This window comes from Sus scrofa, chromosome 1 (genome assembly GCF_054392235.1).
Source record: "Sus scrofa isolate SSC_HxYL_T2T_F1_AM1 chromosome 1, Sscrofa_HxYL_maternal_Yorkshire_Landrace_v2.0, whole genome shotgun sequence".
Taxonomy (NCBI): Eukaryota; Metazoa; Chordata; class Mammalia; order Artiodactyla; family Suidae; genus Sus; species Sus scrofa.
The window spans coordinates 272,686,088-272,711,345 of NC_139383.1; the positions used below are offsets into that span (position 1 = coordinate 272,686,088).

The 25,258-nt window shown below is 57.0% G+C and overlaps 1 protein-coding gene across 43 annotated transcripts in view; it reads left to right on the top strand.

Moving 5' to 3' along the window:
- DAB2IP (DAB2 interacting protein) overlaps positions 1 to 25,258 on the top strand; it is a 199,580-nt gene that overhangs the window by 140,769 nt on the left and 33,553 nt on the right. For 4 of the 43 annotated variants that reach the window (XM_084994638.1, XM_084994695.1, XM_084994665.1 and 1 more), the window contains exon 1: positions 15,713 to 15,943. The exons of 26 other annotated variants lie outside the window; for them this stretch is intronic. Coding sequence is in view for 6 of the 17 variants with exons in the window: in XM_084994613.1 (XP_084850739.1) it covers positions 13,115 to 13,163; positions 13,710 to 13,980 (320 nt within the window). In the remaining 11 variants the exon portion in view is untranslated. Of the gene's footprint in view, positions 1 to 12,842; positions 13,164 to 13,318; positions 13,981 to 15,712; positions 16,059 to 19,709; positions 19,838 to 25,258 lie in introns of those variants that run through there. 13 more of the 43 variants (XM_084994629.1, XM_084994681.1, XM_084994661.1 and 10 more) reach the window with 5 other exon arrangements.

A 25,258-nucleotide genomic window follows, 5' to 3' on the forward strand; every position in this document is an offset into this window, starting at 1 on the left:
GGGGGCTGTCCATCTGTCTGGGGGTCCATGCGGGCTATAACTGCCCTCATCCTTTGCATTGCTTTCCTGCTGGCTCTGCAGCTCCTTCAGGCACAGGAAGTTCTAAACCTTCAAAAGGGGGCTCACCCCCGACCCCAAGTCCCCTTGCAGGGGTTCTGTATTCTTCAGAGTTGGAACTGCTTTGGCCAAAAAGTCTGTCTGGGTGTCTTCCTGTACAGACATCTGCTGCTTCCCCCATGGCCACCTCAGAGTTTCCTTCTAACTGCTCACCAGCCGTTTGTCTAGCAAACTCTCACTGAGCACCTGCTGTGCGCAGAGCCTTGGGCCAGATGCACGAGGGATCGAAGCCCAGCGTGGCCAGAGGCTGACCGAGTAGCCAGGGGAAGACAGCGGCAGGGTCCAGCCCTGGGGTCTGTGCTGAGGGGAGCGAGGCAGCAGAGGGGGGCGGAGCCGCCAGGGCAGAAGGGAGGTGACCCCACGTGTGTCTGAGTGGGTAGGGGGTGTTCTTGGCTGGTTTCCAGGCCTGACTCCTCCCACCCTCGCTCTGTCCTCTCTGAGCCAGCAGGGCAGTCAGCGGCAGCTGGCCTGGGTGAGGCCCGGGCAGGAGAAACGAAATGTAAGGCAGGCGCTTGGCCTTCCGGGGGGACAGGTGCCAGCATTTGCCAGATGCCTCACCAAGTGTCCTCTCATTCTCCTAACTTTACTTTGAAGTCTTCTTTTTAACATAAACGTGGTTAAAAATGTCAGCATAGAGCACCAGATTCCAGCCCCCTGAGGAGCATAAAGCAAAACGTTTCTCTTTCCACATCACTGCCACCCCAGAACCCCCACCCCACCCAAACCACCACTGACTGTTGGTTATAAAAAAGTTCTGTCTGTGTGCTTGAGTATGTTGTCTAGCTGAGTCTTAGCTCCGTGGCTGGTAGGGAGGGGAGGGGAGGAGGGCTGGCTGTTCCCCCCGGAGGGGAGGTGCCTTGTCGCCACTGCACACCCCCTCCCTCCCAGCCCCACAGCTCAGGGGGTAGTGAGGGGCACTCTCCAGGTAGCTCCATGGTGGGCAGGGGAAGAGGGATGATCGTTTCCTAGCAGAGGTGGTGGCGAGAGAGGGAAGAGGCTGGAGGCTGGCTGGCTGGCTCGGGGTTTCTCATGCAGACAGCACTCCCCTGAGGGATCGTGGAGATGTATTTGTTTTTGCTCACCTGTGCCCGGCCCTGGGGACAGGGACAGGAGTCAGCTGCGGTCCCAGCCGGGGGTGGGAGGGATGCATTCAGGCCTCTTCCTGGGACTCTTGCTTGGGTGGCTACCATGCAGAGGCCCTGGAGCCCGGCCCTCAGGGAGTGCCTTGGGCCGCGTGGGTTCGGAGACAGCCTGGCCGAGGGAGGAGTTTGTCTGGAAAGCTCCTGAACCAAAACTCCAAGGTGCTTTTCTCAGCCCTAGTCCCTCATGTGACGGGGCCTGAAGTACCTCCCTCTCAGCAAGTGCCAACGTAGCTGGGAAAGAACTGAGACGCCTGTGATGTGCAGACGCCCGAGCTGCCGTTGTTGGGAGTCTAGTGTTTTCCTGGGGGAGGCCCTGTGTGGATTGGGATGCAGCGCTGGTTGAGGATGGGTCTGTGTGGGGCGGGGGAGGGCCAGATCTTGAGCGAGGAGCCGGTCATCTGCAGAGTGGATTTCGGAGCCTGCCCACCTCACCGGCTCCCTGGGTGCTGCCAGACAGCCTTCCAGCCTTGGGACCAGTGGGGTCCTGGCCAGGGTTAGGGGTGACGAGGATGTTGATGGTGACGAAGAAAGGGCCAAGAGGAACAGATATTGAGGGTTCATTTTGTGCCAGGCACGCACTGAATGCCTCCCGCCTACCGCCACCACCGCCACCTAATCCAAGCCGCCGTCACCTCCCGCCTGGACCCACGGCCGATGCCTGGGTTGATCTCTCCCTTAGTCCATCCTCCACCAGTGGCTGGAGGAGTCTTTAAACCACACACCCCTCTGGGGGCCCCTCAGCCTTCCTTGGCCCCCTCGTGGGCAGCTCCTTGCTGCTTTGACTGCCCCGCTTATCCCTGTCCTGCACCCCTGCATGCCCCAGCCCCGGATCCTCGTCCCCTCTTCCTGGCTCTCTTCTGCTCAGATGTCCCTGACCTGCCCCCTCACTTCATCCAGCTACGCCTTCAAACTCCTCCTCCCCTCTAGCCTGGCCTTCCTGGGAGGTCCCTTTTAGCACCTGAGTTCCTGTCTATGTGCTTCTCCCAGGCTGGACTGTAGGCCCTGAGGACAGAGAATTGGCGTCCTAATGTGTCTGCCTCCCCCAGAATAGAGCCTGAAACAGGTGTCAGGTGAATGAGCACATCAACACATTTTACCTCATCTTGCCCATGACGTAGGCACGTTGCTATCTGGCTTTTGCAGATGAGAAAGGTAGGCTCAGAGAGGTGGATGGACCAGCTCGTGGCCATACAGCTGCAGCAAGACAGCCGGGCTTGGAGCCTGGTGTCTGTAGGCCAGAGCCCTGTCGTAGCCAATAGAAGCTCCCGCCTCCCCAGAATCTGGGTAGGCCTGGCCTGCAGGGGAGGACAGAATTGTGAGGCCAAAAAGGGCGGGTGGGAGGAAGACCCTGGGAAGAGATGAAGGGTGGGGCCAAGGAGGGAGTGAGAAAAGAAGCTGAGGGGTCTGGGAGGGCTGGGGTAGGGGGGCGGGGGCATGTCAGGCACTTCAGTGCAGGTCAGACAGGAGACTCTGCAAGGGAGTCCCCTAAGGAGAGCGCCCCCGGACACCAACTGTGTCCCCTGAGCCCAGGCTCCCCCTGTGCTGGCTCTGGTTACTGGCATGATCTCTGCTTCCCAGAGAAGCTCAGGCCTGGCCCGGCTTCCCAGGGCAGAGAAACAGAATGAGAGAGAGCGAGAGAGAGCGAGAGAGAGCGAGCGAGAGAGAGAGAGAGAGAGAGAGAGAGAGAGAGAGAGAGAGAGAGAGAGTGTGTGTGTGTGTGTGTGTGTGTCCGGCCTTACTGTTTGCGCTGTCGTCACGTCTCCTTAATCAGCCTATTTCTGGGAGCGATGACTTCATCTCCTGTGATTCTCGCCACAGCCATTGTCAGGTGGCCATGGAAAGCTTGGGCCTGGCACTGTCCATACTCCGCTAATGAGCCGGGTTGGGCGAGCGAGTTGGCGGGCCCTACCCTGACCCGGTCGGGGGGCTTGTGGTCAGGTCTCCCTCTGGGAGACTCTCTTCCTAGAGGTCCCCCTTAGATCTAGGCTCCTTGCCCCCCACAAGCCCATGCAGCAGGTTCTAGCCAGCCAGGGCCTAGGCTGTGTGTGGGCAGGGGGTGTCACACCCAGTCTCTGCTGTCAGGGGCTCCTTCTGGCGGGAGGAGGCGGGTGGGTCAACAGAGCCTACGTAGAGGGGCTGTGGGTGGGCACAGAGGGGCATGGGGACTCCACTGGGGCTCAAGGCTGGCTCCATGGATTCAGCAGTTGGGCCACAGGGTAAAAGTGAGGCTGGTGGACGGTTTCCCCGTGGAGAGGAGGGGGAGGCCTTGCTGGTGGCCTGGCAGCTGTGTGTCACTGTCCACGTGTGGTGTGTGTTGGCCTGGGAGTGGCAGGGGGTAGAGTTGAAGACGATGGGGGTGCAGGACTTGATCCTGAAGGTGACTTGGGCATGGGAAGGGCTTAAAGAGAGGCCAGAGCCTGGTCAGATCAGTGACAGCTTGGAAGTTAGTTCCCTGCCTGCATGAGGGTTTGAGGGTGGGTGTGGGAGGGGGCCTGGAAGGAACCAACTGGCAGTGAGGGCCCAACCCTACTTTCTCTTCATCCTCAAGGGGAAGCAGCTCTTCCGCTGCCCCTCCCCGAGGAGCTGCCCAGAGCTCCTGTCCCCACCCCTGGGAGGTGGCTGGGCTAGGGACCAGAGGTGGTGGGAGAGGGTGGGAGTAGGGCTTTAGGGTGTTTCCTGTAAAGTGTTTTGTCTGGGCTTGGGCTGCTCTGGGAGGCCCCTGAGCCTCGGTCCGGAAAGCACGTCCCTCCTCTAGGCTTATTTATAGCCTTGTCTGGAGGCAGGGGGATGGACTGAATGACCCCTGGCAGGCTATCGTGCTGGGAGGTGTAATACATTGGGTCACACTCTTGGCCAGGATGTGGAGGTGGGGGGACCCCTACCAGCTCCCCATCTGGGGGGCTCCCTGAGCCCCTGAGTGAGCCTGCCTGCCTGCATCCAGCTCCACCACTTCCCAGCCCCACAGCCGTGAGCACTTAACCTGTCTGCACGTCACTTTCCATCTCTGTTAATGGGACACTCGTGGTACCTACTTCCCAGGATGTTTGTGAGGATTATTTGTTTTTTAAAGGGGGAAGGGCTTAGCGGAGTGTCCACACATAGGAAGTACCCCGTCTGCTTAGCTGTGGCAGAAGTGGCTGTGGGGTGGGGTGGGGCGGGGCAGGGGCGAGGGCGACTGTGTTCCCGCCATTATCAGGGCTCCCTTATCATTTAGGTTCTGAAGAGCCAGCAGGTGGAAGGAGGAGGGGTGATGGGTGAGCCTGCAGGAGGCGGCGGGGGAGAGCCTGGTTGAAGGTGGGTCCCATTCCTCAGGGCTCCCAGAGCTCCGGCAAGTCACTGGTCTCTCCACACCTCAGTTGCAGGGGCCAGGGAAGGGGTGAGAAAAGGCATGATGGTGGTCTGAGCTGGCAGGGACGGTGAGGGGCTGACATCATCAGTTAAGACTTCTATTTTCATTTCTCTCAATGTTGAGAGTCAACTGCCTGCCTCTTGAGCAGACATCCAGCTGGGAAATGCTTTGCAAGGGGTGCCTCCCAAGCTGAGGGTGGCCAACCCCCTGGCCCAGGATGGTCCCCCTCTGCTTTGCCTCCTGAGCATGGCCCATCTTCCTTCTCCTGCCTTCCCTCTTCTGGCTGGTCAGCGTTTTCTCTTGTGGTGAGAAAACAGGTCGGCTCAGCAAACATTTCCTGAGCATCTCTTGTGTTCATGGTTCTGTGCTGGGCCCAGGGGATACAGGGATGGTTAAGATACTGACCCAGCTGTTACGGGGGAGAACGATTGTTGAATTGTCTTTAAAGATCTAAATGTAACAGCCATCCTGGGTTCCAGGCTCTTCTCCTTTCTGCCTGTGGGTCTCTGGGCAAATTATAGGACCTCTGAGCCTCAGTTTCTTCAACTCAGAACCCAGGTCGGTCTCTGATGGTCCCTCCCAGTAGGAAGGCTCTGTGATCATTTCTGGTTTGTTAACTTATGCTGTCCTCTCCAGGTAGATGCCAAGTGCAGAGCCAGGGCAGAGCCAGAAGAGCAGGCCCCAGAGGTGGTAGACTGACCTGACCCACGTTTGATGTGCTCTTGGATAAATTACTTCCTAACTCTCTTCAGGACTGGGTTTTCGCAGATGTGAAACATGTGGCATGTCCTGGCTCACAGGGGACTCCCCAGTCATATTAAAGCTCTTCTCCCTATGTACAACGCCTGCTCCAGGCCAACCCCTCGCCCCGAGACCCCCCTCTCCCCTTCCCAGCTCCACACATCAGAGGGGAGCCTTCAGGAGCCTGCCCTCCTGGGAAGAGAGGCTGGAGAGACAGTAACTGGCAGCCCCAGGCGTGCTGCTGAGCTGGCCAAGGATGGGTCCCACAAACAGTTCTGGGTGGGGCTCAGGCCTCCACAGAGAGCCCTCCCAGTGGTGGCAGGAGTCAGATGGCTTTACACCTCCTTGATTTGAATAGATGCTAGTTTGGCCTTCTGTCCGACTTTATGGAAAAAAAAGTTTACTAATGAAATTATTAGTGTAAACAAGATCTGGGGAGGGCGGGCAGCCGGGGAGGGGGTATTTAAGCACACTTCAAAGGACACCCTTCTCCAGCATCTCAGCCGTACCATTTGCATACGTAATGATGGTGCTAATTATAGGTGGCCTCATCTGTTAACAGCAGGTTTGCCGGGCTGTGCTATGTTATTGTGACCACACAGTAGAAGTCTCTGGCATGCTTTTCACTTTAGTTAACAAGAACAATAATAATAATGCCTATCATTTTTGCTCCCTTGCTATGAGCCAGGCATCCTACTGGGCACTTGACGGTCGTCATCTCGTTTCATCTTCACAACAGCCCTGTGTCCCAGAGAATCTTATCTCTTGTGTAGAGAGGCTGAGACTGAGGTACACAGAGGTTAGGTAGCTTCCTTGGGCTCAGACAGCTAAGAGCTGGCAGTCGGGGAAAGGGCCCGGCTCTCTCACTCCTTCTACCCCGTGGCACTCCTCTGCCGAGACCTGACACACCTGCTGACTCTGTCTTGAAGCTTTCTCTTTCTTATTTGGTCTTCTCAGAAACCCACTCCGGGGAGTTCCTGTCCTGGCTCAGCGGTAATAAACCTGACTAGGATCTATGAGGATGCAGGTTCCATCCCTGCCACCCTCAGTGGGTTAAGGGTCCGACATTGCCGTGAGCTGTGGTATAGGTTGTAGATGCAGTTCAGATCTGGCGCGTGGCTATAGCCGTGGTGTAGGCCAGCAGCTACAGTTCCAATTCAACCCCTAGCCTGGGAACCTCCATATGCTGCGGGTGAGGCCCTTAAAAGACAAAAATTAAAAATAAGAGACCCACCCACAGCCCCGTTTCTGCTAAAGGGGAAGCGGAGACCCTAACAAGTTGTTGAGGGCAGTGCAGGAGGCGAGTCCAGGATCTCTAACATCTAGGGTGCAGCCGGCCCTGCATCCCCACCCCCTGCCCACAGTGTGTGTGGGGACAGCCCTGCCTGTTCCTTCCCCTCGCCTCTCCCACTCAGGCAGGGCTGTCTTGGCTTCATGGCCAAAGAAAATACGAGGCAGTAAACACGTGGGAGGACACCAGCATGTCCTAAATGGCTTTACACACCTTGTCACTAAGTTGGAGGTTGCACAGGGTGGCTCGTGCCCGCATGTAGCCCACAGGCAGGTTTCATGTGGTCTGGGAGGGTGGAAAGGTGTTTTTTAAAACATCAGTTCCTTATATTTAAACACTCCTAAAACATTCACCTTCAACATTCACTAGAAAAATCTAGATTTCTTGGCTTTTCTTGAAAGAACAGATGTGGCAGCATCGGGCTTATATTCCTGCAGGGCAGAGAATTGGCCTTGCAGATCAGCCTGGACTCCTTTACTCCTGGGAAGGCCTTTGAGTTTGCTTAGCCTGCATTCTCCCCAGTGATCCTGGGAGGGGTGGATGAGGGAGGTTCCCATTCTAGAGATGATGAGCCCGGGGCCCAGCTGGACCACTGCGTAAGGCTGTGGTCAGCTTGACCTTAAACCTCCATCCTCACGGTCCACCTTGTGTGGTGTTCATGCCGCCTCACTGCCTCCCAGCCATGTCCAACCCCCACTGTCCAACAAGGCAAGAAAGAACCCTTTCACAGGCCTAATGACTCAAAAATAACCAACAGTGAGCCCAGGGAACGGGTCCTGTCTCCCCCTCTCCTTTTCCACCCTCCCTGAGGCCGGAGGGGACACGGGAAACCTATTCATTTAAACTCAATTATTTTCTCGAAGACAGAACGGAGCTGAATTAGGTCAACGGCTATATTTGCTGTGCTCAGCTGTTTCCCCTGCAACAACATCACCCACCGGCTGTGTTGCCGGGCTCTGTGCCGCCGGGCTCACCAATTAGAACTCCTGATCGCCGGCCATTCCTTGGCAAACTTGACTCGGAAGGAGAGGAGCCCCCTCTGCTCGTTCGCCCAACAGGCTGCAGGAGTGGGGTCCCGAGGCACGCGGCCACCACCTTCCCAGCCCAGGCTGCCCAGCTCCAGGGGAGGTGTTTCTGATGGTGGGGTTTCCACAGATGAGCAAACCAAGACCTAGAGACGTGAAGCACTTGCTGGAAAGGCAGGCCTCGAGCCGGGCTCGGCAACGCCCTTACTAGCTGTGTTGCTCAGAGCGGAATATTTGACGGCTCCCCGCCTCTGTCTCCTCGGCCTCTACATGAGGCACAAGAACTTGACACACCTCCTGGGGCTGGGCTGTCGTGATGTAAATGTGACACAGTGTGCCGGGGCCTGCCCTCGATTAACCCATCTGTCCACATTGCTCCTTGGCACAGTGTGCCAGGCGCAGCAGAGCTTGGTGGGGGACCCGGATCTCAGAAGGAGGGTGTACCTGGGACGCCCTCCTCTCCATGGAGCCTTTCCTGATTCCTTGCACCCACACTGGAACTGTTGTTCCTATGGCTCATGGGTGCTCTGCTGGGCCAGGCCCTGCGCTAAACACTTTCACAGCTTCCTCTAGGCTCACAGCCTGTTAAGTGTGTTTTTGTTTGACGTTAATGTCTGTATGCAACCCTGCCTCCCCCATCTCTGGTCTGCCAGCTTCTTGAAGGCAGAGACCACGTGTCTCGTCCACCTGCCTGTAGCCTGGTGTCACTCCCTTTCTGTGGCCTTGGCCTTGGTGGTGTCTTTCCATCTGTAAAATAGGAATAGTGATGGCTCCCCTTGACATGTCACGGAGAGGAGGCCAATACTGTCAGGGCAGTGCTGCAAGGGACTCTGGGAAAGTATGCAGGGAAATTAAATCAGATGCTTCCGATCCACTCTCCCGAAGTGGGGACCTCCCAGAGTAGGGCTGGGGGACCCTGGGAGGGGTTGTGAGTGCCACCTTGTTGAGGCCTGGCTGTCTGCTGACGTGGAGAAGTGAGGACAGGGTGGGGCATGCAGGCCTCCTCTCACCCCTCCATCCTCTCTGCCGCAGGCCTCGCTGGTGTCTCCAGTTGCCCAGTGATGGGGCTGGGACGAGTTAGGACCTAGGCAGCCACCGCTGATCCTTGGGCTCATGGTGCTCTGCAGGCATTGTCCCTCCCTGTTTGGCAGAGTTGGCACCTGGAGGTGGAGCAGGGCCTCCCGGCTGCATCCCCATCACTGGTTCTAGGGGTCGGGAAGGGGATAAGGGGACGGTTCAGGGAGGTTTGCATTCCCTGACCTTTCAAGGTTGTGAAAGTAGGGGGCCTGTGTGATCTTGGCCTGGTGGAGACCTGGTGTGGTGATGGCTCTGAGGGCAGATGGCTGAGGACAGGACTTAGGGCCTGGGCAGTAGGTGACACAGTCAGAGGCTAGGCTGTGGCGGGAGCAGGGTGAGTAGCACTAGAGTCTCTGGAAGAGGCTTAGGGTTGAGGGGGCCTGACCACAGACTGACCCCGCGTCTTGTCCAGCCGGGGCGGCAGTTCCAGCCTCACCGCTGGAACTTGCCCCCTGATGGCGCCCAGACCCTGGAACACTGTGCCAGGTGTTGCTCAGGACTTGGCACCGTGACAGCCAAGAAAGAGAAATGCTGACTCCATCTCACTGCTTGTTGGAGTAAATTTTCTCTCTATTTTCCAAAGAGGCATCACATGGGTAGGAATTTACTCCCCCTAAATGCTTCGATGGAAACATTACGTGTTTTGAGTGAACATGTGTCAACATCACTGTGGGGGGAAAGGTTCCAGGATTCTCTGCCAGCTGAAGTCATTACCAAAGACACTGGTTGGGGGCCTGGCAGATGGGGCAGAGCAGCTAGGCTGGTGGGGCGGGGAGCAGGCAGCCTAAGGGCAAGAGCCTGGCCTGGCCAGGCCGCTGGGAGGGAGGCGGGGTCTGAGCAGGTGGAGAAAGGGAGTGGGAGGCTGCAGGCCGGGGGCATATACATTAGCCCCCCTCCCCATCATATAACAGAGGGAGTGGGGAACTTAAGGGGTGGGGGATGGAGAACAGAGCTCTGGAAGGGTGAGCACTGGCGGCTCAGGCCAGAAAGACAGGCTGGGGTCAGATGGTTGAGGGGCCTGGAATCCTAGCTCCCACCAGGAACTAACTAGCTGTGTGACCTTGGGCAGCTTTTCCAGCCCCTCTGTGCTTAAGCGGCATTCTAGTAAAATCTCTCTGTGGATACCCGTAGCGTATGGCTCTCTGGAAGATTAAGCAAGATAATGTATGTAAAATACCTAGCACTGGGCTTGGCACTGAGCAGGTGCTAGGACACATTTGTTGCTTGTCAGTGATGATAGAGCCACACCAGCATAGATCTGCTCACATAAATTAACAGCTGGGGCACACCGAAACTGCTATCCAGGGTTGGCCCTCAATCTGATACCAAGTGTGTTTCTCACCTTCCGCTAAGTACAGCAGTGGTCTGTCCTTTCAGAAACCCTTGTCCATGATCAGCCAGGCCCGGGGCTGACCCTCCTGGCAGGCATCCCTCTCCTGTCCTATGGCTTCTGCAGACTCATCTGCAGTCGCAGCAGAGAGGCGCAGCAGAGAGCCTTCTCCTCTCCAGGAACGCTGGAAAGAAGAGAGCCCAGGTCGCAAGAAGGGTCCTCCCTCTCAGGATGTGGCATCTCTCTCCCCAAGAGGATGGACAGGCATTGCCTGGATGTGTTCCTTGGCCATCTTGGGTTGGGTCTCTTGTACACCAGGGAAATGGGCATCTGCTGGAGGAAGGCGGGTTCCAGAGTCTGCCCGAGAGCCTGGCCCAGTGGGCAAGACACCTTCAGATTTGAGGATGATGGGACATCGGGGCTCTGGGCTCAGGGGAGAAGATGTCTATCATGGTTTTAGTGAGACCTGGCACTGGACCACCCAAAGATGAATAGACTCCAAGGAGGGCCTGACAGGACAGGAGCAGGAGAAAGAGGCAGACAGGGAATTCTCAAAGAGAGAGATTGTACAGTTCCTGTGCCTGGGGACACCTGGAGATGCTGCCCTGAGGTGGGGCAGGTGAGCTGGGCCTTGGAAGGTGAATGAGAATTGGATACAGGGGCAGGAGGGGAGGTCAGTGGGAGCCAAGATGTGGCCTTGAGAAAGGGCCGCATGGGGAGGTGTAGGAGAGGAGGGCCTGTGGCTGTTGTGGGTGGGTGGGACCTAATGATTCAGGAGGCCTGGTCACTAGCGGTACTGGAACCAGGAGTAACTGGATGAGGGTAGCCTCTGAAATTCCAAGGACACTCACTGTACTCCCTTTTACATCTTATTCAAGAGGGCTCTGAACGGAGCTTACTAGAGGTTTTGCAGAATGCTGAGCTGAGGCTGGAAGGGTGTGGAGGAAGCACCTTATTCAAGGTCAAGTAGCTGGCAAGTACATCTTCTGACACCCAGATACGGGCTTATTTCTTTTTAGCTGTGACGCCTTCCTGTGACTGCCATCATACAGAGGGAGAGGCCCTGTCACAGGGGCCTATTTTGTTATAAAAAGACTGTAGAACTGTATGGATCCATAGGGGTGGCCTCCTGCCTGGGGGAAATCTAGGAAGGCTTCCAGAAGGAGGGAGTTGTTAGAACTGGAGAGGGAGAGAAGAGGGGACCAGTAAATGAGTACAGAGGTGGTACCCGTTTGGTCTGGGGTGAGGCACATCTCCCGTCAGCTGTGGCTGGGCCAACTTGTGCAAGTGACTGAGCTTCTCTGGCCTTAATTTTTTCACTTATAAAGTGGTTACGGTATCTGTTTCAGCTGTTTATTGCTATTATTGAGTCCAAATGGGAGGCCTACATCCTGGAGGAGTGCTTGGAGATGGGCTCTGCCCCTCCATCTCTGGTGCACTGGACCCTCTGGGGGCCCAAGAGGCTGCTTCTGCCCTAGGGTCTCCCTCGGTGACTGTAAGCTCATCTCTCTGTTTTGAAAAAATTTTTAAGACATTGGATAAACCCAGATGAGGCTATGAGGAGAAATCTCTCCTTAAAAGGAAGGGAACCACCATATGTGCACCTCTGGCTAGGAGTTCTCTGGGCTTTGGGGGTGTGGGCAGATGGAGGGGGCGAGTATTATTGGAGGACCTATGGTCAGGATCATCTGAGCTCAGAACAGAGCTGAGCCCAAGCAAGGACACAGCAGGGGAAAGAGCGAGTTACTTCCCAGGTTGGGGGTGCCATAGGGTCACAGATCTCTTCACCAGCCCTGCAGGTGCCCCAGCCAGGCACCTACTGTGTGCTACCTGCCTGCACACAATAGGTGCCTGACAGTGGCACCTAATAGGAGCTCGGTTGTCGCTAAGAGTCTGGAGCAGGCTGAAACCACTGTGGACTGAACTGGGGCTTGTGATGCCTCCGGATGTAGAGGATGTGAGTAGGTAGGACTCCAGACAGGAGCTCTATTCTCCCACAAGCCTTTTCATCCATATTTACATGGAGGGATTGGAGTCCATAATCTCATTGCATCAGAAAGTTATGCAGCAGCCACTCTAGTGGCTGTTGGGAAAGTAGGCGTGATTCCGTATGTGTGTGTGAGTACTTGGAAAAGGTTGCTGTGGCTTCTGAAGTGGGCTGGAAAGGGGGTGACCCCAGGCAAAAACGTCAGGTTGGCTGGGTGTGCCTTTCCCAGAGAGATTTTCCCAGAGAGATTTTTGGTTTGGTGAGGGCCAAGTCGTTGTGACCCAAGAATGAACCTCCAGGCCAGTGGGTGGGCCAGCATTTGTGCCTGGGCTCTGCCTGCCAGCACAGCCCTGCAGCATTCACAGACCTGGGCAGCTCACCCAGCCCACCTGCTCCCGCACTTAACCCTCCCTCTCTGTCCTGCTGGCCCAGCCCAGGAGTGGGAACTTGAACCCAGGAGTGCTCTCTGGGAACCCGGTTCTTCCCAGCTGGGGAACTGTCCACTAGTTGAGGTGTCTAGTTCCAAGTCCAGGCAGGGAGTCGGGAGCCCCGCTTGACGGGGTGATGGTGGGAGGCAAATCTCAGGTCGGGTCTGCACCAGCATCTCTGTTCGCATTTTTAAATAAATAAAAATTTCAAAACAGCCCATCTCCAAGCACTCCTCCAGGCGCAGGCCCCCCGGGGATGGCGAGGGGGTGGAGGGGTGGGCCGGGCCTCGTCTGTGTCCGCGGCCGGAGCTCAGCAACGGCTTGGGGCGGAAAGCCGTTGCAGCTGGGGGCAGCTGGCCTCGGAATGTCCCTCGCCGCCGCTGGGCCTGGGCGGGCGACTGGGGAAGGGCGGGCCGGCCGTTTCCGGCCTGGAGCGCGAGGGGCGTGGCGCCGCGGGGTTGGAGCCTGGAACGCTCCGGAGCCTCGCCCGCCCGCCCGCCCGCGGGGAGAGGTGGTTTCCGTGCGCCCCGTCTTTTGGTCACCCCCCCGGCCCCCAATTACACAGCCTGGGCCGGCCTGCCTTAGCCCAGCCAGGAGGACGCTAGGATTCATTCAGGACATCTCTTAATGCCTAGTTTGTGCCCGGCCCTGGCCCAAGGTGTACCGGGCCTACCAGGTGAACAGGCCCGGGCATTCTCGCGGTGGGAGGAGGAAGGGGCCCAAGCAAGATAGTTTCAGCCCAGTGCTATGAGGAAAATGCAGCTGGCTGATAACTTGGGGTGGGAGTGGAAGGTGCTCCTTTGATTAGAACGGTCTCTTTGGACTCGCGCCACATTTGATCTGAGAGCAGAACGAGAAGCTAGCATGGCCTAGAGCAAAGGCCGACCAGAGGCCATGGCAAGTGCCAAGGCCCAGAGCCGGGATTCCGGCGGGAAGTGACCCCTGGGTGGAGTCAGCACTTTGAGGGAGGAGCCTGAGGTTCCTCTGCTAAGCCTGCTCCAGCTTCCCCGCCCCTGAGCTTGGTCCCCTGGTCTGCACCCGCCCAGGTGCCCTGGAACAGGCGACATGCTCGTGGCTGGAAGTCCGTCTTTCATGGACCTGGAGTTGTGACTTGTGGTTACCTGTATAGAAGACTGTAATTTTCCACTTGTTCCCTGGAGGACCCGGAAATCTCTAGTTGTTGTCACTGCTGTGTTTTTTTAAGTCACTTTTGAAATTTCAGCTCGGAAGACAGAGCCAACGTGTGCTTTGTGGCAAGGGGAGGCCCTCTCGGTCGTACCTCTTAGATGCCGGCCTGGGCTGAGCGCTCTGATCTGGCCTGGAGAGGCACCTGGTGGCTGCATGCCATCCTCAGGAATGGGCCTCTGTGGCCTCGGACTCCTCGGTGACAACCTCAGCAAGATCCTGGGCCGGGCTGGAGGAGCTGCTCCGTGGAGGCCTGGCCACCCTCGAAAGCCAGCTCTGACTCCCCGGCCGCTGGTGCCCAGTCCCAGGTCAGCACAGAGGCCTAGTGCCATGCCAAGGTCTGTGGGTGGCTCTGCCTGGGGACAGGGGTGCAGGAAACATTCTGCTGGGTGGGTGGGCGACCTAGATGGCTGTGAGTTGGGGCTGGAGGGTGTAGGGGTGTTTCTCCAAGCAGGCTGAACCTTGGTACCCCACCTGCCCTCTGGCCAGGGCCTCATTGGTGTCCCACAGGTCCCTCCTGTGCAGCTCAGTGGTCCATCCCTGCCCGAAGGAATGAAAGGGAGACCCCCTCAGAAGAGGTGGAGAGAAGCCCCTGAGTGTAGGATGGAGGAGGTGGAAGCCGGCAGGCCAAGCAGTAGGGAAGGAGGAGGTCCAGGGAGCTGAAGGGGTTGGCAAGGTGGGCTGTGAGGAGGGGGCTTTGACCCTGAGCTGGAGAGACAGTGAGAGCCCTCAGGCTGCCGTTCCCTTAGCCTGGGGCTCCCAGCGCAGGTGAGAAGGGTGAAGCCGCTGGGGCTCACAGCCGCTGCCTCTTAGAGACAGATTTAATAATTCTAGTCTGTCTCTCTGGTGGTTAGTATTGCTGGAGAGAAGCTTTACTCCTAAAACTTTTATTGATTCAGACGCTAATAAAAAGTAAAGGGTTTTTTGGAGCAAGGTTGTTTTTTTTTTTTCTACTAGAGCAAAGAACATCAGAGCCCTAAACACAAATTTGTTTTCCTCCCTCTCCTTAGATTTGGGGGGAGGAGCGTTGGGGGTTGGCCTTGTTCACATTTCACCTCTTCGGGAGCCTTCCATGCGCACACCTTGTACTTGTCCCTCTTCTGCTTCAGTTAATCCGAAGCTGCCACGGTGCATCTAGTCTGTTCCCTAGAAGGGCTGGGGCGTTACAGAAGCTTCCCGTGCTCACCTGAGACCCCGCGGCGGTGGGAGAGGCTTCTGCCTTAGAGGCAGCAAGGGCTCGGCTCTGGACCTTTTGTGTCTTTGTGGATTTGGTGCTCTTTGCTGCCTTGCTCTTTGTGTCTTTTTTTTTTTTTTTTTTTTTTTGCGTATTTTATAAATACTTGCTGAGCTCTTACACCAAGCCAGGCCCTCCCTTAGGATGCAGAAATACAGAGCCCTTGGCCACACAGAGGCAGGTAATCATGAGTGGAGAAAAAAATAAGTAATTCCAGGTGGGGTGATGCAAGTCAGGAGTTGTGTCTGCTTTGTTCAGCACCTGAATTCCCAGTGCCTAAAATAGTGCCTGGCACATAGTTTGCACTTAATAAATATTTGCTGGCTGAATGAGCAAGACGGGTATGATGAAGGAAGCAGCCAAGTGTTTGCATGGGGAGTATTGAGGGTGGGGCAGGACCCGTGGTAGACCCGTGGTAGACGGCGGTCGGGGAAGGACTGAATTCCTCCGGACTCCTGAAGCCAGGCTAGGAGAGAAGTGGGTGGAACTTAGAGCTCCCGCCCCGGGAGCTGCGAGGACAAAGTCCTCGAGGCGGGAAAGCCGAGGCTTCTTGTGGGGGATGGGGGCTGCAGGCTGAGCTCGGAGGGTAGGCTGGTCACTCCAGCGGACTCCTTTCACCGGGAGGAGTTGGGATTGATTCAGATTGCTGTAGGGTGTGATTGGAGGTTCTCTAGCCCGGGAGTTAAGTAATCCGATTTGCATCTCTAAAGGGTCCCCGGACTCCCAGCTGGGGGGGCGGGGTCAGGCAGGTGAAGAGGCGTGGACGGGTGGGAACGCTTTTCACAGAGGCAGCTGCGGGATTTGCTGATGGTTTGGGTTCTGAAGGCTTGGGAATGGGAGAGTTCCTGGCTTTTGAGGCGCCTGGCTTCAGCTGCTGAGACGGAGCTCCACTTTGGACATTGAGATTTGAGGTTCTGTGAGGCGTCCTAGAGACGACTTCAGAGCAGCCTTTAGGTGTGAGTCTGGAGCTCAGAGGAGGGCGGGGCCAGAGGTGGAACCTCGGAGTCTTGAGCACAGCGGGGCTGTTTAAAGCGAAGGTATGGATGAGTTCGCGGAACGAGGGTGCGCCCACATCAGAGCCTGAGAAACTCCAACACTTGAAGCAAAGGCAGGAAAGTACCAGGACGAAGACAGCGGCCCGGGAGGCTGGAGGTTCGTCAGGAGTGTGCTGCCTGGTTTTCAGGGAGGGAGCTGGCTGGCTGTGGAGTCTGGGGGGACGGGCGCCGTGGTGGGCTTTGGCCACATGCAGACCATGGGGCACTTCAGGAGAAGCACTGGGGGCCAGGCCAGGTGTGTTGAATAGACGGGAGGTGAGTGAAGAGGAGGCCGCAGGAGAGCAGGCCTCGGGGAAACGGATGTGTCAGGGGAAGGGCTCAGACAGCTTCTTGTAGGGGTCTGGGGTTACCAACGGCCTCCTCCTAGGGCCTGCCTCAGGACCCCCTCCCAGCAGAATCTGACTGCTGGGTGGCATCCCCCCACCCCCGCCCCCGACCTTTAACAGCCCTCTGGAGGGCTTGCTGGCCGCCCTGAAGTATCTCACTTTTTTTGCTCATACCCACTTCTGCCCCATCTCTCTCTGGGTCCAGGGCTCCCGAAGAACACCGTGGACCTGGCTCTCCTTGGAGGGCCCTTCCACCTTCCCCAGAGCAGAGCTAGACTTTGTTGGCACTAGTGGTTTTGCGCTGAAATGCTCCTTCGCGTGTTTGGCTTCCAGAGAAGTTTGAAGTCTTTTTCAGGATATTTTGGTGGATGGGACCTTGACCCTGCAAGTGTTTGGCTTGTGCAGAGTGCAGTGTAGGGTTGGAGACAACCTAAGATCCGATGGTCCCCAGGTTCTGAGTGTGTGTTGAATGAATGACACCCACATTTTTGAGTCTTTGGGTTCCCAGATTGTTGGTGTTTTTTGTTTTCGTTTTTGTTTTGCCTTTTTCTGGGGCCGCTTCCCACAGCACATGGAGGTTCCCAGGCTAGGGGTCTAATCAGAGCTGTAGCTGCCTACGCCAGAGCCACAGCAATTCGGGATCCGAGCCACATCTGCAACCTACACCACAGCTCACAGCAACGTCGGATCCTTAACCCACTGAGCAAGGCCAGGGATTGAACCCGCAACCTCATGGTTCCTAGTGGGATTCATTAACCACTTCGCCATGACGGGAACTCCTCCCAGGTTGTTTTGTCAAATGCTTTCTCTGCACCTGGTGAAGCAGTGTTTTTACATCTGTTACTGCTGAGAATAGTGTTTCCCCACTTTACACATGAAGAAACTGAGGCTCAGAAAAGTGAAAAGTCTTGCGTAAAGTCCCACAGTTGCTAAATACACAACCAAATTGCCACTCAGTCCTGCAGACCTCCAAGTCCTTACTGATGGATTAACCCTGTGGGTAAGGAGGTAATGGTGGCTGTCAGGCGCTGGGTTGCCCAAGGCCCCTCCCTTTCCCCCTCCCCACTCCACTCTCCCCAAGCATAGACACCAGTTGCTTTTGGCTCCAGGAAGATAAACAGGGGCAGACCTTGAACTTAACTGATTCGAGCTTTAAGGGCTCTCAGGGCCAAGGAAGCCCCCACCTTCTGGGAGGCTGTTTGCGTCGCAGGTGTGGGGTGGTTTTGTGGCTGCTGAGCTCTGCACTGGAGAGTGAGCTCAGCTGCAGCATTTCCTATGGGAGACACCTGAGGAGGAGAGGGCCCGCCTCTCACTGGGGAGTGGGGAGACTGAGGTCCAGGGTGGGTAGGTGGCGGGGTGGGGGGGGGGGTGAGTGGCTGGGTTCTACCTGGAGAGGTGATGCCTTTGGCTGCTTTGCACCCTGGCTCCTTCTCCCTACTCAGGGGATCCCAATTAGCCTGAGGGTGGGGCGGGGCAGAGCCAGGCTGTTTTCAGGCTGTCCGGTCTTCTGTAGGCTGTGGCCTTAGCATCTGGATGCTTCAGGAGGATGTGGGCAACTGGGACATGCTAGAGAGGGTGGTCTTGCCTGGTATTCACTGAGGGTCCCAATTGGACCCCTTCTTTATGGAAATAAACGGAGGTTCAGAGAAAGAAGTGACTTGCCCAGGGTCACTACACAGAAAGCTAGTTTCCAGCTTTGTGTCTCCCAGCGAGTCCTGGAGCAGCCTCCTTCAACCTGGCTCAGCAGGCTGGTCTTTATTAAGTGCTCATGGGAGCCAGGCTTTGGGCTGTAACTCGTTACCTCCTCACAGTAACCCTTGAAGGCTTAGTACTATTATTATTGCGGAGGAAGAAACTTTCCCAGAGAGGTGAATCAACTGTCCAAGAACACAAGGTTGCAAAAGGCACGGCCCTAGATTTGGACAGTCTGGCTTCAGAGCCCATGTTCTGGATCACCAGGCTTTGTGGCTTCGAACTTATTTGACTGCCAGCCTCCACAGAAACAGACTGAGGGGGGGAGTTCCCGGTGTGGCTCGGTCGTTATACCTGACTGGTATCCATGAGGACGCGGGTGCTCTGTGGGTTAAGGATCCAGCGTTGCCATGAGCTCTGGTGTAGGTCTCAGACTTGGCTTGGATCTGGCGTTGCTGAGGCTGTGGCTTAGGCTGGCAGCAGCAACTCCAATTCAACCCCTAGCCTGGGAACCTCCATAAGCTGTAGGTGCGGCCCTAAAAAGACAAAAAGAAAAGAAACGGACTGAGGGTGGTAAATGCTTGAATGACCTGGCAGAGGCTCCAGCAGAGGTAGGCCCGAGGCTCCTGCCTGGCCTCGGCCTTTCCTATGAGATGGCTGTGCAGCACGTGCAGCCTGCCCACCTGCCTAGGTGGCCCACCTTTCTTGGAGGGCTTCGCCAGACCAGGTACTGAGGCCCAGGCCATCAAGTCTCTCCTCCTTTCCTCTCCCCTGGCCACTCCTGTTCTAGCAGCTTGCAGGCCCTACCCCCTGCCCAGTCTAGGGTCTCCAGGAGAGCCCCCATCTCTGCAGCTTGGCCTTTTCCATTCCTGTGGACCTCGGCCAGCTTGTCTGAGCCCTGCGCCTTGGAGGGACGGCTCCCTTGTCTAGCCTCTCCTCTGAGTACAGAGCCTGTTTGGGAAGCGATGGCGGCCTAGGTGTCGGGCTGCAGGCCCATTCGTCTCTCCTCCCTCTCCCTGCTTTTCCTGGCCTCGCGATTTCCAGTTTTCTCATCTGTAAGAAGGGGGAGGTAGAACTGACTTCACAGGGTTTGGAGGCCTAGGTCGAAAGCCCGGTGTTTGGGCATCTACAACATATGATTCCTCGTCCTCGCCCGCCTGTTTCCTTCTGAAGGAAAGATGCCGGACACGGAGTGCATGGGGCCTCCGCAGGGAGCTGGTGGGGGAGAGAGTCCCAGCTTTGGCCGAACTCACGTCGCCATGCCCTGGCTTTGCTGCAGACTTCGTGCAATCCTGGTTAAGTCGGCGGCCTCTGCCCACCACAGCTTCCTCTGCTGTGTGTCGGGGTCAGGGGATTGCCTGTCTCGTGGCGGGGCTGTGAGGAATAATGAGAGGGCATCACCACGCACTGAGAGCCTGGCACAGAGTGCTTAAGCACTGCCCTTCCTATTCTCAGTCTTGAGATGTCGCCTCTTGGTTTGGGATTTGGGGGGATTCTTCAGGTGCAATTTGGATTTTTACTTTTGTTCGTTTTGTCTAAACTCTTTCTGAGGAGCCCAAGGCCTCTAATCAGATCATAACTTTTGAGGGATTTGGGGTTTTTTGCTGTCTTGCTTCCTGTACTGAAAAAGGGAGCTGTGCCTTTAAGTCCCCAGCAGCCCCAAGTGGGACACTGGCCCTTTAAAAGCACATTACGGAGAGTTGGAACTTAGCCTTTGTTTAACTAGCCATGATTAGTCCCAGCAGACAGAGCTGCGGTGGTATGTCCAGGACCAGTGGGGAACAGCGGGCAGCGGGGTGGCTGGCCTGGGCCCTCAGTTTCCCAGGCCTGGTGAGCCTGTTGGCTGCGCTGAGGGATGGTGAGTGACCTGATGGTCTGAGCGGTGGTTGGAATGAGGGAGGCTGGGAAGGAGGGAAGGAGGGAGGCTGCCAGCCTCGGCCCCTGACCAGCCTCCAGGCTCCAGAGAGAGCTGCATGAGCTGGGTGGGAGCGGCCAGTCGGGGAGGGGTCTTCGCAGGTGTCCAGCCTTGGCAGGGACACGGCTGTTCCCTGGCGTTGAGTTCTGCCCCCTCCTCCGTGTACATCTCCCACTGCCCCGAATGTGGAAGCATTTAGGATCACCCCGCCAAAAAGCGAGATAGGCAAGTGTTGCTGTTTTTAGTTTTTAAAACGAGAGGAAATCCAGTGTCAGCAGCTCCTTTCCATGAACAGGCCCGGTGGCCCCTTTGGCTGCACTGAGAACCGGGAAACCAGGAGCTTGGCCTTTGGTCAGAGTCGCCCAGCCCAGGCTGCGCTGGGTGGGGCTGCGCGGGGTTTGGGGGCTGTGTCGTCTCTCCCCAGTCGGATTCTCTCCTTCTCCTTCTCCCTGCCTGTGCCTGTTCCACGACTGGCCGGTGTGCAGGCCGGCGGCCAGGAGGACTGGGAGGCCGTGTCTGGGCCTGGGTATGTTTTGCTCCAGCTTAGATGTTTGGAACAGTTGTCAGGAGCCAGGCCCCTGAGATGCGGCAGCCTCTGCTGGGGAAGTACCATCTCCTGAGAAGTTGGGGTTTGGCTTGTTCCACACTCTCTCTGGTGGAGGGGTTGTGACGGGCCCACCATGTGCCTTAGTCCTGGCCACCTTCACGACCACTGCTGGGGGGTGCAGACTCCCTACCAGCTGGGTGTCCATCACCGTTTTTGAGAAAGGGGAAATGATCTACCCAGGGTCACACAGGAGGTGACACAGTCTTAGTTCAGTACAGTTCTGGTGACCCCTGATTCGTCTAGGTTACCTGAAAGTTGGTGCATTTGATCACATGATTTCTGCGAGTTTGGGGAAAGCCTGAGGTGTTGACAGTAGTGAAGAGAGTTTGGAGTTGGAGCCCTGATGCCAGGCCTCTGGCCCTGCCCAGGTGCCTTGAACTGTGACCTTGGGAAAGCCGCTGACCTCTCTGGGCCTCCACTTCCTCGGGGGGTGGGGGGGGTTGGGCAGAGTGGAGAACCTAGGGGCAAAGGGAGGGAGGTGTTGGTTCTGCCCAGGCAGTCGTCGTGGAGGCGGTGGTCTTTGATGGGTAAGGTGGACTTGCTGCTGGGGGTGTTCTCAGTGTAGGTGGGCAGCCCAGTGTGGCTGGATCCAGATGCGGCTGAGTAGGACCTGAGTGGCTGGGATGGGGAGCCCCTTGGAAACTGTATTTGAAGTGTATGCCATGACTGATTGGAGTCTCGTGAGCCAGTGGCAAATGACAGACAGGGCTAGCTTATCCCAGAGTCAGCCAGCTTGGGGTGGGGAAAGAGGGTGGGCTCTGGGAGTCTGGCACATTCTCTGGCCTTGGGAAGCCCTTCAAGGTCTCAGAGCCTGTTTGCTTAACTGTAGTTGGGCTGCTGGGCTGCAGGAGCAGCAGCCGTGTGGAGTCGCTGAACGTGGAGCCAGGGCCTGGCCAGTGCATTTCCCAGGTGTGCGGCTGTCGTGGGTGAGGCTGGGACTGGAGAGCCACGGATGACTTAGATGCAGCGCGGTCACTAGGAGCAGGAGGAGCTTGGCAGCCACACCCTGGTTTTCTTTGACAGGAATTTTTGCCTTTGCTGGTGGCCTGGGAGCCTGTGGCTTGTTGGCAGCCAGCTGTTCCTGCCATTTCCTGCAAGTTGCAATCTGGGAAACGGAGCTCTGATGCCCTGCTGGGACTCCCAGGCTCCAGGCTTTGGGGGGCTGGGGAGCTGGTCCCAAGGCCCCCAGGCTCAGCACTGGCATTACTGGAGGCGCTCAGTAACTGTATACTGTGGCACTTGATTAACTCAGACCAAGAGGAGGAGGCTATTAGCATAACAGACCTCCAGCAGGCTCTGGGAGGAGGTAAGGGCAGCCCATTTGTCATGTGAGAAAACTGAGGGGCAGGAGAGCCCAGGCCGAGGTCTCTGCTCCCTTGGCACAGTGCCCCTTCCCCCCATGTCTTTGCCTCTTGTCTCCCTAAGTCTAAATGGTGTCGGGACAGGATATGACCATTGCTGCCAGAATCTAGGGTGCCAGCGTATATTCCCAGATGTGTCCATCTCTTCTGAAGTGGGGGCTTTGAGGTGCCTCCTGGAAGCAGAAGTGCTACAGGGCAGGAAGGGCAGAGCCAGGGCTGATCCCAGGGCTCAACGTGTGTCAGGTTACACCTGTAGCACCAGGGGTGGGGTTGTCCCCATGTTATAGATGAGAAAACTGAGATGTGCTGGTTAATTAATTTGACCAGAGTCACAGAATTTTATATATGTGCTTGTTTTTAAGGGAAGAAGCTTCCCCGCATTAGACCAGTCACCAACCAGCATGGCACCAGGGTCTGGGGCTGTGTTGACAAGTGATTGGTCCTTGGTTGGGGCAGGAAGCTTAGTGCCCAGGGATGGGGGAAGGACAGCCCTCAGATCACCCTATCACCCTAACATGAATGGCTCTCACAGCACCAGTAGGCCACCTGGCACGACACCCAGGTCTGGGGTGGAGGAGGTGAGAGAGAAGAAGCTGCTGCCTCTGCTCGCGCATTCTCTAGAGGGGTCAGCTTCACCTAGGAGGGCTTCTTGGAGGTGGAGAGCTGGGAGGAATTAGATAAGCCCGAGGGGAAGTTGCTTCCTTGGGGAGTGGAAGTCCTTGGTTTTCAGTTCATTCTGTTTTTTTTGAATTTCATCATCCTTCCCCACTTGGGTCCTGAGTCCCCAGGGCCTGAGGCAGCTGTTGGAGGTATTTATGGTCCCGGGTCGGGGTGGGGGAACCAGTCAGAAACCAGTCTCACACTGGGTGGTGTGATCTGTGGGACCAAGGGGGTGCCTGGGCGTGCTCACACGTGTGTGTGGAGGAGATGGGCACAGCCTGTGCTCATGGGAGGGACAGCACTGCCAGGGCCTTGAACCAGCCCCCTCTCCAGTCCTCTGCGGGGGGGGCGCTGAGCCGTGGGGTGCGGTCTGGGAGTGCCAAGCCTGGTGTCACTGGGGCTGATGCTGTGCCCCTGGGCTGGGCGCTGCTTTACTCAGGAGACGGAGGGGTGTCACTCTCCTCAATCTTGGAGCACCTGGGTTGACTTGGAGGTTTCTCCTGGGGACCAGAGAGAAGCAGAGAGCTGTCCCCCCTCAGAAGCAGGAGGAGCCCTTGGCCCTCAACTCACTTTCGATGGGCCCGAATCCCACCTCATTCAGTGAGGGTTCCTCAGATTCTCTTCTTTTAAAATTCAGGGCACTTCGCTGTTCTACTGAGGTTTATGAATGTTTAAAAACTGCTTTGCGGTCCCCAAAGTAATTTGACAAGTCTGACAGCTATTGATTAAAAACCCGAAATTATTCAGGCTGCAGGATAACTTGGGGGATTAGATGGAAAGTTTTTTGTTTCTTTTCAGTGTGCCCTTATGCCCTGCCCCCCCCCACATGGGGGTGCAGGGAAGTAAATGTGTTCCTCAATGTTCTTTGAAAGCTCCATTAGGCTGTACAGTTGCACTGGAAAGCATGGCGGTGGGGTGTGGTCAGGACGTCCAGGGGTACCTGTCCTGTTCACAGGCCGGGACCAGGACTCCTCACGTCTCCAGTCTCTCCCCAAGCCTGTGGCCCCTGTCACCACAGGCAGCAAGGAGGTATGGCTGCTGTTACCTTGAGGAGGAAGGGAAGTGACTGTGGTGGTTATTAGTATACGAGTCCCTTATGTTAATGGGGAGTTGACATGTTGGGGGTTATGTCATACTCTTGAAAGTAGCTGTGCAGGTCCCGAAGCTGCAGCCTTGAGAGAGGCAGGAAGCTTGCTCAGGGCCGAGCAGCAGGTCTTGTGGGCCCAGGGTCACAGGCAGGTCAAGGGCAGACAAGGACAGGAGCCCAGGACTCGCTGGCCTGGTTCCTTGCTCCCTCCCAGTGAGAGGGACATCTCCATGAGGGCATGGGGTTGACTGGATGCCCAGCCCCGGGCCTGGCCCAGCGTGAGATGGATACTGGGCAGCCCAGCGGACAGCGATCCCCCTCAGGATCCCAGCTTTTACTCCTGGACCTTGTGACCCAGACCACCCACTCCTCTCTCCAAACCTCCGTTTCCTCTGCTTCTAAAGCCTCCTTCAGCAAATCCTTGGGATTGACTGGGTGTATTCGGGAAGGGTCGCCCCATGAGCCAGGGCTCTCAGACCTACTGGAGCTATGCTCCCCGTTTCTGCTGGGGCGGCGCCTCCTTTGGTCCAGGGCTGTGCAGTGATGTGGGTGCCTTGGTCAGAGCACCTGTCACAGCACTGCCTGCTAAGTCCAGGCTGCCGCAGCATGGACCATCCTGCATATCTGGTCCCCAGGAGCCAGGCCTCGGGCTGCACAGTAACCGTGGCCCGTGGGGAGCCATCTTGTCCTGGTTGCCAGGGTGTGGACCCTCCTTTTCCAGCTCAGCCCTGTTGGTGTTGGGACGCACAGGCTCCTGGGGCTCAGTAGGAGTATGGGGACAGATCACGCCAATTCTAGGGGCTGCTGGGACTTGCCCCCTTGCCTCAGAACCCAGGGCGAGAGGGACCGTGCCTCCAGGCTCTGTCTTCCCAGGCAGTGCGGCCAGCCTCCCTGCCTTTTAAGGACAGGCTCTGTCTCCCCAGGGCCCTGGGGGCCACCAGGCTACTACATTCTTCTCCCCTCCCTTGGGACCCCAGCGGGGCCAGGAGGGAGCACTGGCCTCAGCAGCTGGTTCCCAGGCCAGCGGGACAAGGCTGGGCCTGGGGAAGAGGTGGCTCTGCTGAATATTCCAGGGCGGGGAGGCTGTGCTGTTTGTTTCCTGCTGCTTAATTCCCAGGAGGTCGTTGCCCTCACCCTGACTGTGCCCCAGGACCTGGCCCCTTATATTGTGGCCACAAGTTTCCAGCACAGTTCCCTGGACCTGCCTGGCTGTGACAGGTGGAGGCATGGCTGGCATGTTCTGACCTGACTCCAGAGACCACAGGTCCTGCCAGCCCTCAGTGGACACCTCCTCCGTAGAGACCAACCTTGTCCAGAATTTCTGTCCCCCTCCAGGCATGGTTGTGGCCGTGGGCAGGGGCCTGAGACCACACGGGGGTGTGGGTGGGAAGCGGGGCTGGGGATTCTGCTCTCTCGTAGTCACAGACAGAGGGGCTGAAGTGGCCGCTCAGCAGGATCTCCCGCCCACCCCCAGGCATCCTCTTCTCTTTTCCTTTCACTTCAGGAAATTAAGGGCTTTTATGGGTCTTTGGAGGGGGGGTGGGGGGAAGGCAGCATCCCAGAGCATTTGGGTAGAGTTTGTTTGCAGATGGGACAAACTGAGGCCTGGAAAAGGTAAGAGATTGGTTTGGTCAGGGGAAAAAGGAACA